We start from the raw sequence: 14,064 nt of genomic DNA, 5'->3' as shown, positions 1-14,064 counted from the left end.
CATGCGCATTTGTAAAGCAATAATAAATCGTCCTCTAGCAACAATTCCCGAAAGCACTGAATGTTGATACTAATTTCCAAGACCAGAGTAAAAGTTGCATCCCAAGTAACTTATCGTTCAATCGGCCACGCCACTCGCCGTCACTCAAGTCACTCGTGAGCGAAAACATGACCGTTGCGGCTTTTAACCCAACTCTTATCCCACTCTTTCTCACAATCGTAATAGTGGTTCCGAGAAGAACGGACGTACATTGCGTGTGCTCCCAACAAACGACGCGAATCTACGCAAAGCCAGGCACAACAGATTGTTGTCAGTGTGTGTTAGTGTATGTTTGTGTGTGATTTCGACGATTACCACTTGTAATAAAGTGCTAGAAAGTGAGTTTTGTAGTGCAGTTTTCTCTAACCATCCTGTAGACAGTTCTTTCTCCGCCCAAACGCCAGCCAGGCGAGCGCGTGCGGTTGCGGTGCTACCTTCCAACCTTTGCTGTGCGTGTGCATGTGATCGGTTTTGGGGTGCCGTAATTTGAGCACCTTTTGCCCTTCGTCCTCCCATCCCCATATTTACTCCCTTTCCCCATCACTTTCTATCTCTCTGTCTCTCGCTCTCTCTTGTCTGTTAAGCGCCCATACACTATCGCTACGAGTTTGAGTTTAGTGACCAGAGATTTTGTGGTTTCTAGCTATTTTTTGCGGGGCCTAACACCAAACGAAGGCAAATCAACAACAACATTCCGGTGGCAAAATGGCGCTCAACTGTGGACATTCGACGATAAAGTATCTGCTTTTCATCTTTAACCTCCTGTGCTCGGTATGTACGATTTTAAACATTTCTTTTTGATAATAAACACGTGAGAAAACTTAACCTCTTTCCTATGAGATCATCATTCCTTGGGGCTAGAAAGGAATGACGGGGGAAAAAAGGGAAAGTGAATAAACCAGTTTGTGTGTTTCCCATCGTTCGAACGGCCAACACGGCACAATCACACAAACACACAACGGTTGCTGCTGCAGTTGGGTGCAGTTGTGTCGTTGTTGCAGTATGCAGGCAGGCACAAACAAACAGCCGCCACACCGGCGAAAAAACAGACCGGCGGCGTGTTTAATTTTTACTAGTAAGTGGCGTTCACTCTCCCGGGTCCCCCGATTTTACGTGCACACATTGGGGGCGCACAGCACAGCACACCCAAACCCGAACGACGGTGTGTGAGGTTATATTTAGCCAAACCATATACCCATCACACCCATCCAACAGGTCATGTTTCACGCGCGTTGAGAACCGTCCGCGTCCGGCGACCAGTTCCTTTTCCATTTTTCCCCCAGTCAACTGAAGATCGGAAACGATATGAATCACCACAGTCGTCCACGCACAGAACGGAAGGCAGACTTTAAATGCTGAAAAACACTTCTTCTTTGTTCTTTGTAACAAACTCGTAAAGATCTTCGTCGTGCGCTCGCTCGCTCGGTCTGTTTGGCTGTTGCGCGCCTCTCCGCAGCATCAAATAATGCTGATGCGTAAATAAAAATTCCCACCATGTGTTGGTGCGTGTATGTGTGTGTGCGTGTGTCTTTGTGATTGTGTCTTTGGTTTACCTTTTTCCTGCCTCTCTGTCTCACGCTACTCTGTGTGTCTCATGCTCCTCAAAGCGTTAGATGAGAGGGAGAAACTACAAAGCTGGAAAGGGATTTGCGTGTTTTCTTCCCTTTTCTGCGGGCAAATAGGAGCTGTTTCAAAACCCCAGCTGTCGGGAATGTTTTGAATTTTTCCGCATTTTACGCACACTGGCATGGGTCCAGGTTTTTGCTTATTACGATGGCAAAATGATTCAATTTTGCCATCAAGATACTTTGAATCATTTCTTGAATTTGACAGCTATTTTAAACGCAGAAGCAAATATTTCGGAGAAAAATAGTTAGTATGGACACAAGTGGTCTAATGATTCCATTTAAATCAGCAGCTTGAAGCTTTTCCACAATGGGAATGATGATTCACGTATGGCCAACCAACACACTATCATCTTCGCCAGAATAGCAACCATTGGTGCGTTTTGCCAACCGTCTGGAAATAACATCACTTCTTCCATGACTTTGTTGACCCTTCAATTAAATCCACATTATGAGTGCACCAATTGTGAACTAATTTAGTATCCTCTATCTTGTATTGTTGCGGAATCGTGGCCTAGCGTGCATTATTGCAGTCCATGTTCATGATTTCCTTGATCATCACGCAAACTGTGACAACCTTGGCTCGGTGTTCGCCTTCGCGCAATTCCACCAACACAAACAGAGGCGCTCCTTACCAAAACCAATCACACTATCATTGCCGTCTCCATAAACGTCTCCCCGGGCCGCGAAGGGCAAGCTGCGCGCTAAAAACGATCGCGAAATACTAACGCACGCAACGGGCACCAGATGGCGCGGGCTTCAGGCTTCTCTTGCGCGTTTCACGCAATGTGTATGCACGGTGGCTGCACCCCTTCCCAATGCGCCCGATGTTAAACGCTGTGCTGATAAGGAGAAGGTACAACAGCAAAAAAAAGAGAAATAGGGCGTGTTAATATGTTTTCTCCATACCGGCGTGTCACTTTTTTCAATGTGGCGGCTTTGCGCTAACAGCTTGGCTTTTTTGTGTGCGCATCCATTTCCAAAGCATCATGAATGGAAGTGCGAAACGTATCGTCTCTATGTGTGTCTCGCCGGTGGGCGTTGTCACACAGTCCTAGTCCTTGAATCTTCTCCGACAGAAAAATAACATCTTCCACGAAACGATTCCAAAGCGCCGCCGCTTAAGCAAACACACACAGTGGAGGGAACGCCAACAAGACGTTGAGGTTGTTGTGTGGGTTCTTCGCCGAAGAGACCGCAAGGGCCGCCGCCTTTACAGCTTGGAATGTGCGCGCCACAGCGGCTTACGTAAACAGAGGAAACCGCGCACGCACACAACGGTCGCGCGCACTGGGCACACGCGGCCACCCCGTTTCCTTTACGACAGTTCCTCTGCGACAAACCCTTTCTTCCACAGGCGTATAGGGCGTATGTGTGTGTTTGTGGCCGTTGTGCCAGTTCCAGTTGAGAATGGAAATTTTTAACCCGCTTCGCTATACAACCGAAAGCCCCTATTTTTGCGTTTTATTGCCGGCAAGCCGCCGCACCGGGCAAGAGGAAGCACACACTCACACACATACATCTCAGCCACACATTTCGATAATTATTCTTGTTGTTGGTTGTGGCTTTATTGCTAATTAAATTCCGTTTAGAAATAAATGGTTCTACAAGGTTTGTTGCTGAACGGAAGCAAATCGTTACCTTTGATCGAAAAGCCGGCGAGCAAACATATTACAATCGAACTTTCTGCTTTGCTACAGAACACGCTTGTAGTAGGCGCTGAAGTACCCGTTGGTCACTCTCTACTGCTGCCTCTCTCAATCGCGCACGCCGGCGATGACCTCATCCGTCGTATTAGTTGCCTTTGTTTTGAGTTTCGTTCGTTCATTCGGTCGGGGTAGCGCGCCCCACAAAAAAGGTCAAAACAAAACTTTCATACCACCAATTCGTGCCACTTCAGGGGTGTGTGTGTGTGTGTAATGCTGAAGCAACAGGTTTCTTCAATGTTTTTTTTGTGCGGTTATGGTATGCAAAAGTTAAGCGCGATGCAGCAGCCTTGGAGCAGAAGTTCGGTTTTGATACGTCGAAGAATTAGGAAGGCATTGTCTCTTATCACGAGATAAACTTTTCAATGAGTCATTCATTCATTTGGGTGCATTCGTATCTTCAGTGTTAGATCGTCACGTACTGTCCTGTGGAAACCCTGTAGAGCGTACACCACGACCTACTGGGTTTGAGTTGATTATCGGGAGAAGATAAGTTCTGTCAACTTCAAGTGCATCTGATCACAAACATACACACACACATGCACATACACTTAGAGGGCTTAAATTAAACACGTGGTGTTTGCTTTGGTCCTATTTCTTAGCCCTTCTTGTGAGGCCACTCCTTAGACTAAGCGACAATGGGCCGCTGTTTTATACATGCTCCATTTATGTTTACAACACCACTATCGCAAAACATTCGCAAGTTAGTGTTTCAAATGCTTTGTTTATGATTCCTGAACCGCTCCCTTTCTCTCATTCTCTCCCTGTTTGGTTCTTCCTCTATCCAGAATAATAATAAACCACAGAACCTGATACACTGGCAGGGCTGCCGACCTTCTTCCAACACAATCATGGCTAAAAGAAAGATAAACAATTGCTCCAATTCATTTACGACCTTCCTGCCGTCCCCCCAAAATGCGAGCACGGAGAGGCATTTAAGAAACATAACCCACTGACTCACCCCCATCCCTTCCCAAAAGCGATCTTACTGGGCGGAAATAGACGCACAGAAAAGATTTGTAAACAAATAAACACACACACACACACACTTGGTGCCTTTTAATTCGCGCATTTGGGGTTGGTGTATGTAGGTTTATTCATCGATCATTTTAAAACGATCGCCTGGGAAAGTGATCTAGAAAGGGAAAAGTAAACTAATAGCGGTCTTTCCCTTAGAATGTAAAGGGAAGAAATCGTTTCAATCGTTGGGTTTTGTTTATTAAACCATTGCTTGAAATAGATGCTGAGTGGGAATTGTGTTCCAATTGCTTTCACATGCTCTGAATATAAGCATTGTTATTGTATGCTGGTTACCATCATTAGGGAGGAATTATCAGAGGCGAACGAGACCCTAGAGAGGTTCAAAACCGCTTTTAACTTATAAACAACAATAGCATAAGGGAGGAATTATGCTGAAACTTTATCACACGCTGGTTGTATGTTAAAAAGTCATAAAAAGTCCCCATTTATGGTGGTACGACACAGAGACACTCATTGTGCAGAGGCACTCAGAAGCACCTAACCTAAAACCCCGACTGTCAAGAGGTTTCTTGTGAAAATGTGTTTCACCTTTCATACTTTATCAAACACACCCCAACACCTGAGTGCTTGATATCTTATCAATAACCACACACACACACACACAAACACACCGATAAGGTGAGTCAGCCACTTGCGTAATGGTGTGCACTCAAAACGAAACGCGCTTGGGAATATCATATTTCCAGTGCAGTAGTATTTGATTGAACGAAGCAATGGAATTTTGATTACAATTTCAATTTGCCACAGCAGGAACTGCGAGCTCTGTGCAGCGCTAAATGTAAATATTTACGGGTTTTTTAATATTGCAAAAATCAATCCCCATCTGCACTCTTTTGCGTATGATCGCAACCACATGATCATGTGTTAGCTTTTACACTACAGATCTCATTACTCTGAGGATGGAATAAATAAACAGATTGCTTGGTTGCTAGAAGAAAGGGATGTAGGGGGATGGATTGCGTTCGTCCCCGAAGGTTGTAACCCAGGACGTGCATCATCGCTTCCGAGAGAGGGCTGATAAGATTATGTGCAATCGATTACTGTTTTGGCACACAACAAAAAAAAAAACAGGGACGATCATCATCAGACAACGCTGACAGGCCGTCACCACCGTCCCGTTTGAGGCTACGAAACGAAACGTTTCCAATTTATTAACACACTTACTCGTCAATCGCCGCCACGCTTTATCGTGTGCTGATTTAATTGGTTTCATTTGCTGCTACTTCTATAGCTTCGTTGTGGTGTTATTTGTGCACCGCCACGCTTTGCCAGAAGTAATTCTCGTGCCAAGGCCAAGACGGGAGGATCGCGTGGATGGCCTTCACGTCACGCTGGAAAACTAAAGAAACATCCGAATTGTAAATCCCCTTCCCGAGAGACCGTGAGGATGACATATTGGGGTGCAAAGCTAGTAGTGGTGGTAGTGGTAGTAGTGCTCGAAATGGCTGCGTCCGTTTCAGAAGAGCGTGTGTTATGGTTTGCACGATCGCGAGTACACGGAGCTGGGTTACTTCAATGTCATTTCAACCGCAACACACGCGATCGCTAGAACAAACTCATGAATCACCTGATCTCAACAGTGGGAGTGTGTGTGTGGTTGTGAGGTGTTGTTTGTGGAGCAGCAGCAATTGCGTTCGATCCTCGCAGCTGCCGCACACTCACCGCGCAAAACCCTTGCGGCGGCGCATAAACTGATGCATGTGTATGTGTCTCCGGGGGGAGAGGGGGAGGGGGAGAGCAAATAGTAGGTGGATGTGTGATGTTGATGAGCCAGGCTTGTTTGGGCTGGTCGATTCATCGTCCCATTCTGGCATGCGGTGACGCACCTTTTACCAAATGGCGGAAGAGGACTGGGCGCATGTTTGTTCTCAACCACCAGATGTCACACTGCTTGCTGCTGCTGCTGTTGCTGGAGTATTTGCTGTCACCCGTCAGCGCACCATGCACCTACCACCCCGTCACATAAGGTTTGCCGGCGGCGAGGAGAGACTGTTCGCCTCCGGGGTCACCACTATCAACGATTGAGAATTTGCAAATGGCGGTCGTACCCAAGTCGTCCAACTGTAGCAAACATACCTCGCGAGTGTGAGAGCGGTGGTTTGCACCGGTGAATAAACATTCACACACACAGAAGGGGAGAAAACGGTCAAACAAAAACACGATCGGCACTATGCTACGGGTGGCTGCACTTTCGCGTTTCAGAACGCCTGTTGTTGTGGTAGCGCTGCTGCTAGTGGTGGTGGTGGTGGTGGTTGTTTGTGTGCTCCTACTAAGGGTGAACCCCCAGACTGAGGTTTTAGCAGGCACAAACACACACACACAACACACACACACACACACACAACCTTACAGGGTAGAACAACCCCATCCAAACCGCCTAATGGAATCTGTGAACCGAAGGCGAAATTAACGATTGTGCAAAGGTTTATGGAAGTAGAACGCCTTCGGTTCAAGGCGAAGCAAAATCGCGACTCATCTCGGTACCCCTACCGATTGCATAGATTGCGCGTGTGTTTGTGTGTGTGTGTGCGTGTTTGACTCAGTCTCCGCGATCGTGTGCTGTACTGCTGCTCCACGATCAAGGCATGTGCAGGCCGTCACTAGCAAACTGAGGCGATTTTGTAACACATTTTTGAGAAGCCATTTTGTCAAGACTATTTAGACTGGTAACAGCAAACACATCTGGTTCTACACACTACGCAGCAACGCAGCGCAGATCGTGAGGGGGTGTCTTATATATATATGTGAGCACACCCACAGAACACCCAAAGACACACTGGAGGTGGGCCGCCCTCTGGAATTCGCCACTACCACGCGGGAAAATGGATATTCTGCGTAGGTGAAACTCTATCGCGTCTAATTTACGCTTGCTTTAGTGGCACCGGAGACAGGGGACGACACCCGCCAAACTTCAAGTCATTAGGACTGGGTTGGAAGTTCACCATTCGCGCCCTTCCTTGCTCTTTCTGTGAGTGTGCTGTGTAGAGCTTCTCGCACTGTGTCACGGTTGATGGCGTTTGAAATCGAAGAAAAAAAAAACACAAACACACAACGCTCAGCGGAACAAACCTCGATAACTGCCTGTGTTTGTGTGTGTGTGTGTTTGGCTCAACCTTAATCCGCCTAGTTTTGGTTACGATTTAGCGAGCATAAACCATTCATTTGATGAGTCTCGATCGAAGACACACACACACACACGCACAATAAAAAGCGAGAAGGGAAAGAATAAGACGGTTTGCTTTTTTGTGTTGCTTCGGGGCCACCCAACCAATCAATAGCGAACACTCACCCATTATTAGGATATTTATTAATTTTGTCCAATAATTCACCTGCCCCGTGAGCTTGCTGAATAAATGACGATCGTGACGGGGCAAGAATGTGTGTTTCGGGCCATCCGAAATCGACCTACATTTCCGAGAAAGAGAACGCTGGTTTGTTGAGGCACCAAACACCAATCAGAATGCGTTTTAGCGTGGGAATGAAATCTGTTGATTGTCTAACAAAAGGGAAAGGGAAAGAAAGCGAGAGGAAGGGAGCGAGTTCATGGCCTTTTCGCACTTCAGTTTTCACCTTCAATAACCACCACCCAAGCTAATGGAGCGCAGCGCCTATTGGCGCTGTATCGTTTGCGCGAACGACGACCACGTGGTGTGGCGTGTCACGTGCGCTCGGTGGAATTTCCCAGGAAGACCGCAGGAAATGGTTTGCTCATCATCGCACCTCACCATCCACAAAAGGAGGTCAGTTTGTTTAGAAGACCGTCCGTCCTGCCCACATCCCAATGTCTGGAAATTCGGTAGGCATTAGTGATCGTGTCCTGCCCTATGTCTAATGCCCTATAGAATACCCGATATCGATTAATGGTACAATTTATCGTTGTTCGTTGGTTGGTGTTGAAATGAGTGACAGCATTTGCAGTGTTCGTTGCGTTTCTCCATCATCATCATCATCAGCTGTCAAAACCCCCTTCTTGCATGGGAGCCTTGTGTCCGGTGTTGTCCTGCTCTGCATACTAATGATAGCACTTCGCGGTTAGCGGTTGTAATTGTTGGCACTCACTTGTTCCTCCTCCTCTCTCCATCCTTGGCTGCAATTCTGGGACACACGTTTGTGTGGTGTGATCACGGGACCACGCCAATGAACCATGGCCAAGGTCACACACACACGACTCGTGGATACATGACGCGTTGCTCTGCATTCCGGTCTTACTCGCGTGAACAACCAGTTTTATCTCGATGCACAAACAATCAACTCCCTCGCCAGTGGACCCGTATTGACGTCCCCATTTTGAGCCAGTGAAATAGCTAGGTCTGTGGAAGATGGAATACAATCACGTCCACAGCTTTTCAACCAGGAAGTGTAGAGTGAGTGCATACGCGCTCTCCTACCACGCGCGCGGATTAATAGACGCTTGCTGTTGTTTATGCCATTGTGTGTTGCGCTGCTGTGTGGCGTTGGACATCGCGATGACATCATGCTCCGAGTCGCTGTGGTTTTACGCCCGAGCTGCCCGGTAAATGCAAATGACGATGGACGATGATGACGATATGACGGGGCCAGGGCAGTTTGCTCCATCAATTTGCTCCACTGTGACCCACTGTTGATACGCGCGAAATGAAACGACAAATTGTTGCCCGTACCCCCTAAAAAGGCTTCTTTTTTTTGCCCGCTCTGGTTTGGTGACATTCTTCATGAGCGGAAATCATGATCATAAAAGTGTCCAAAATCGATCTTCCGAAAAATACCGCCCATGGCAGTCGAAATTTACATTGTAAAATATCGATACCCTTTCACATGGGATAAGGAGCTTTTACGACGCCCCAACACCGAATGGTACTTAAGGAGCACGTAGGAAAAGGATACGCGACGTCCACTGCGTACATGTCCCACTTTCTTCTCACAGCGTTACAATCCCAAAATCAAACAAATAAAGGAACTCCCCTGGAGATAGTGGAAACATACATACAATACATGCGCAAACGCTGCACACTCACTTCAGGCTCATTCTCCTCCGGGACGAGGGGACGGTTTATATGAAGCCTGCAAATACACAAAACCCACAAACCATCAAACTTTCGATAGTTGGCAGACTGGGGAGACACAACAACCCATTTTGGTTGTGTATTTTCGGTGCCTTCGGCGAACGAAACGACGGCGCAATTACGAGTTGAGTTCTCCCCTAAACCCACCCTCCGCAAACGATGGCGGCGGCGACGACGACGACGACGACGACGACGACGACGCCTTGTCGCTACCGTGTTACTGTTTTTCCGCTTTTCCGCCTCATCCCAAAGAATCGTGGCACCAACAGCTTGGTTGTGGGATCTTGGTGTGGCGCTGGGGGATGCGCGCTGGCGACGGAATTCCGCTTCTCATTTTTTGTTGATGATGCTCTCTTCTTAAGCGTTGTGTGTTTGTATGTCGGCGTCGTCTTCGCCATCGTCATCAACGATGGGTGGTGGTTAGAGCCTTTTGGGGGGTGACAGTCTTTGACGAATTCCGTCACATGTCCGGGATGGATAGAGATGTATTGTAATGTGTGTTAAATAGAAGACACTCACAAAGCGAAGGGGAAGGGAAGCACTAAGAAGGAGACATCGAGACATTCTGTTCGTGTGCTGCTGAAATGAAGCAGAAAAGTATGATCTAATCAGGAAGTCATTTCTGATGCAAAACTTCCCCCCTCTCACCACAGCCGGAAGGTGATCGATCGATTGGAATTCGTGAAAAAATAAGCAAGATAAGAAGATTCGTTCGTGCTGGTGTCCTCAATCCGTACACAACCGTAGCCCGTTATCTGGTGCTTAAACATTTCCAGCGAACTCGAAAGAAAACGGTGCTTTCAAACGAAACTTCAACACTTTATCTATACTATTAGAAAGAAAAAAAGAAATTGTGCTGGAATTGCCAAACTATGTTGAGGGATGTAGGAAATGGGAAAATAGGCTTGATTTTCGAGCTATGTTTTATTTTGGGGTAGTATGTTGTACGTCCCTTCCCAAATAGCCAGCTCGTACTTTATAGCTGATTTAGGGCTGTTTAACGAAAAATCGTTCCGATGTCGTACTTTGTGGCTGATTAAGAGATAGACGGTACTTTGCGAAACTATGGAGCTTTTTAACAGGCACATGGTACTCTTTGGAACTTTGCGGCTGATTAGCACTATGTGTAGGGTTCATGGTGGAACTTGAAGGCTTGTTAAGAAAGCGTACCGAACTTGGTGGAACTTTATAGCTTTTTAATGCATGACATCGGTACGAGATGGCTCTTGTCAAAGTGTCAAAGACGGACGCCGGCAATAATCTCATTGCTGCTGCATAAGTTAGATTCGTTAATTGAAGAATGAATCTAGAGTGAAGTGATTGTGAATTATCAGTAAATTGTGTAAAATTTTGTGTAATTCATCAATACAAAGGATTTAAAAATATACACATGTGTTTAAACGAAAAAAAAATTGTTGTTTATATCATCGATGACGCTTGCTTGAAAATAAAACACAAAGAAAAATAATCGCTGGCATTGTGGCATAAGGAAGCTGCTTAGGCGCTGTTTGAAAGACCCACATAGAACTTTGATGCTGTTTAACTACTGCAAAAGGCGAATTAGAGCAGCGATCTTTAGCGTGCCAAAATGAGCTGCTTAAGCAATTCTGGCTATTTGGGTTATCTTTAGCAATGAAGCATGCTAGGAAAGGGTGGAGAAGGGTCCGCATCTGTGCAGCAAAAAAAGACATGTAAGATAAAGCTAATTTTGGACTGTCTTATCATTGCGTGGACAGCAAAACGGGGTTTTCGTATCAATGATTGATATATCAACACAGTTAGCCAGAGATGGTGGGGCGAATGGCGAAATGGGCCCTGATCCAGGATTGACTGATGCAGACGCGCAGGCTCCTGTAATTAAAGCTCATCTAGAACATCATTCTTCAGCAAAAATGGAAGCCTCAGATCAGATGTGGAGCAATGAGGTCCCAAGAAGCCGAGCAAGAAATGGAATATGATAAGAATGATAGGAAAATCTCTTGATCTCAACCCTAAATTCCTGATGATTATACCATCACGGATGACTAGCTACAGGACAATTAGGTGACAACGGTTTACCTGATCGAATCTCATCTCATAGGACCCTAATTTTGTAATAAATCTAAACTCCTTCACTCAACCAATAAGATTTACTAATTGATCATGTGATCTTCCCCTACTCCACCAACAGCTCTGCGGCATTGCGCTGATCGTGATCGGTGCCGTTTCGCTGGTGAAGCTCGAGGAGCTGCGCGAGATCAGCGATGAGTACAACATCGTCGCCCCGTCCATCCTGCTGATCGTGTTCGGCTCGGTCGTGTTTGTCATCTCGTTCTTCGGCTGCTGCGGTGCTATTCGCGAATCCTACTGCATGACCTCGACCGTAAGTGGAGACCGAGAGATTCGCACTAGATTTGCACGGGATTCGGGATAGCACTGGACGCACATCTGATTCGATTTTTTTCTTTCTCCAAACAACAGTACAGCTTCTTCCTGATTCTGCTCGTGATCGCTCAGATTGTGATTGCGGTGCTGGTGTTTGTGTTCGTCGGTGATGTGACCACCGCCATCAAGAAGGGCTTCGAGCGTGTGTTTGAGAACCGTGACAACCCGGTCAATGCCGATCTGGTCAACTCCATCCAGCAGAACGTAAGACTGATCACACACACACACAACAACCCATCAAATGGACACTAAATGAGCTTCTTTCCATTCCTCTCCTATAGCTGCAATGCTGTGGCAAGCGTAGCTTCCTGGACTATGGCATCGCCAGCTTCCCGCAGTCGTGCTGCAGCAGCGGCGGAAACGCTCCGCTGTGCGTGCCGTTTGCCAGCGGCTGCCTGAGCCGGCTGTCCGAGTTCCTGGACAGTGCCGGTAACATTGTCGCCTGGGTGTCGCTCGGTGTCGCCGCCGTCGAGCTGGTCGGTCTGATCTCGGCCTGCTGTCTGGCCAACGCCATCCGCAACCAGCAGAGAAGGTCTGGATATTAAAGCATCCCCCCAGAACCCCGTCTTTGTTCCTCCATTCACCTGACGCACACACCATTCCCTCCGGTGTGCGTTTCCTTCATGTATCTTATCCTTCCAAAAAAAAACCTCCCACAAAACCAAAGTGATGTAGGAAAAGAACGAAAGCAAGAGAACCGTCTGTTCATCTCCTCCTCAGCCACGTACTAACAGTGTATATCCTACCCATAAACTAAACCAAATCATGCTAACAACGAACACCGAATACTAAAACCCTCCCGTTTACTACTACTTACGCTACTTTCTCACCCACCCAACGTCGCCAAGTGCGGAAAACATCTCATCTAATGCATTATTCTGTGCTTTTTTATTTATGTCCTGTGCTCTTGTCCACGTTCTTCTTCTTTTTGTTTACCCCAAAAACAGATACAGCTAAAAAGTGTGCGCTACTATACGCTTTTTAGTAGTTCGGTGGGTGGTGTCGTCGTCGTCGTCGTCAGCGTCGTTAGCGTCGTCGTCCGCAGGTTTGAATGTTTGCCAGTTAGGAGTGGGCGAAAAAAGAGAGAGAGAAAGAGAGAGAGAGATAGAGAGAGAAACGAAACTTACACAAAAATAGTAGTTATAGCGCATAAGAAGGGTACGCTTTGGAAGGCACACCAGGAAGAGAGAGAGAGAGAGAGCGCTGAAGCGCGGGTCGATTTTTGTTGTTATGTGTGGTTGTGTCTATGTGTGTGTATGCATTATTTCGTGTTCGTTGTGTGGAATGTTTGCGGCGATAAAAAATGTACAATACGCAACAATCTGCAACATCCTAAACGAAGCTGTATGATACGCCGGAAAATGCGCAACAATTCACGCCGAAAGGACAAATCCGCGGCTGTGCGCGTGAGCAGAAAAAAATGTAACAGAACAGAACAAAACGTACAACACCACAAGTGCCGACCGCCGAAATCGTTGCGTTATCCACATCAACCCATACACCATTTGTCTACGGTGAGAGAGAGAGCGAGAGGAGGATCAGCCATCTGATCGTTCGGAAGTGTACGCAACTGGACGAGCGCGCACAAACCACGTGCTCGCTAAAATTCAACCGGTCAACTGCTACGCCTACTATGTGTGTACACGTTGCTTGTCGTTTTGCATTGCGCTTTCTTCTGTTCAGTTCTAGTGTGCAGCCAGGACATACCATCACAGAAGAGAGCAGGGCTTTTTCGCTATTAATGCTACTATTTACTGTAAAGGAGTATATTTATCCATTCGGCTTAATCTTTTTTCTTGTTTTGTATTGGCTAAAAGGAGAAACATCCTTTTGCAAGCCTCATCCATTCTGTCCATTTTCTCATTCTTTCTTTCCGATCTTCGAATATTCCCGAGTGTGTGCGTGTATTTGATGTTCGCTATTTTTTTGTTTTGGAAAGGAAGAAACACTCGATGTAGCATTTAAGGTAATCAAAATGAAAACACCTTTACTCGAACGAATTGAAAAGCGAAGCAAAATGAAGTTTAAATTTTACGTTTGAATATTCGCACACACGCACGCACGCGAATGAATTCATAAAAAGGCGTGCTCATTAAGATATAAACAGAACCTCGAAGCAAATTGAAGCTGTTGAAGGAGATAGATTTCTTATTGGCGAAACAAAAGTGTCCATGAAACGAAGCTAAA

The 14,064-nt window shown here is 46.5% G+C and overlaps 1 protein-coding gene across 3 annotated transcripts; it reads left to right on the top strand.

The window, feature by feature from the left end:
* The first annotated feature begins 204 nt into the window (after nucleotides 1-204).
* LOC121591365 (23 kDa integral membrane protein-like) lies at nucleotides 205-13,931 on the top strand. Of its 3 annotated transcripts, XM_041911762.1 has the most exons (6): nucleotides 205-377; nucleotides 683-810; nucleotides 11,624-11,815; nucleotides 11,914-12,081; nucleotides 12,159-12,409; nucleotides 12,825-13,931. In XM_041911762.1, the coding sequence occupies exons 2-6, from the start codon at nucleotides 745-747 to the stop codon at nucleotides 12,832-12,834; spliced, it is 687 nt and encodes a 228-aa protein (XP_041767696.1). In that variant the 5' UTR covers nucleotides 205-377; nucleotides 683-744; the 3' UTR covers nucleotides 12,835-13,931. The 3 variants fall into 3 exon arrangements, with proteins under 3 accessions (XP_041767696.1, XP_041767694.1, XP_041767695.1); XM_041911760.1 differs by lacking the exon at nucleotides 12,825-13,931 and having other exon boundaries at nucleotides 12,159-12,821; XM_041911761.1 differs by lacking the exons at nucleotides 205-377; nucleotides 12,825-13,931 and adding an exon at nucleotides 427-488 and having other exon boundaries at nucleotides 12,159-12,821.
* The last annotated feature ends 133 nt before the right edge of the window (nucleotides 13,932-14,064 follow it).

Source organism: Anopheles merus, chromosome 2L (genome assembly GCF_017562075.2).
Source record: "Anopheles merus strain MAF chromosome 2L, AmerM5.1, whole genome shotgun sequence".
In the NCBI taxonomy this organism is placed as follows: Eukaryota; Metazoa; Arthropoda; class Insecta; order Diptera; family Culicidae; genus Anopheles; species Anopheles merus.
The sequence above is the reverse complement of the archived record's forward strand: the minus strand, read 5'-3'. Positions and strand labels throughout refer to the sequence as shown.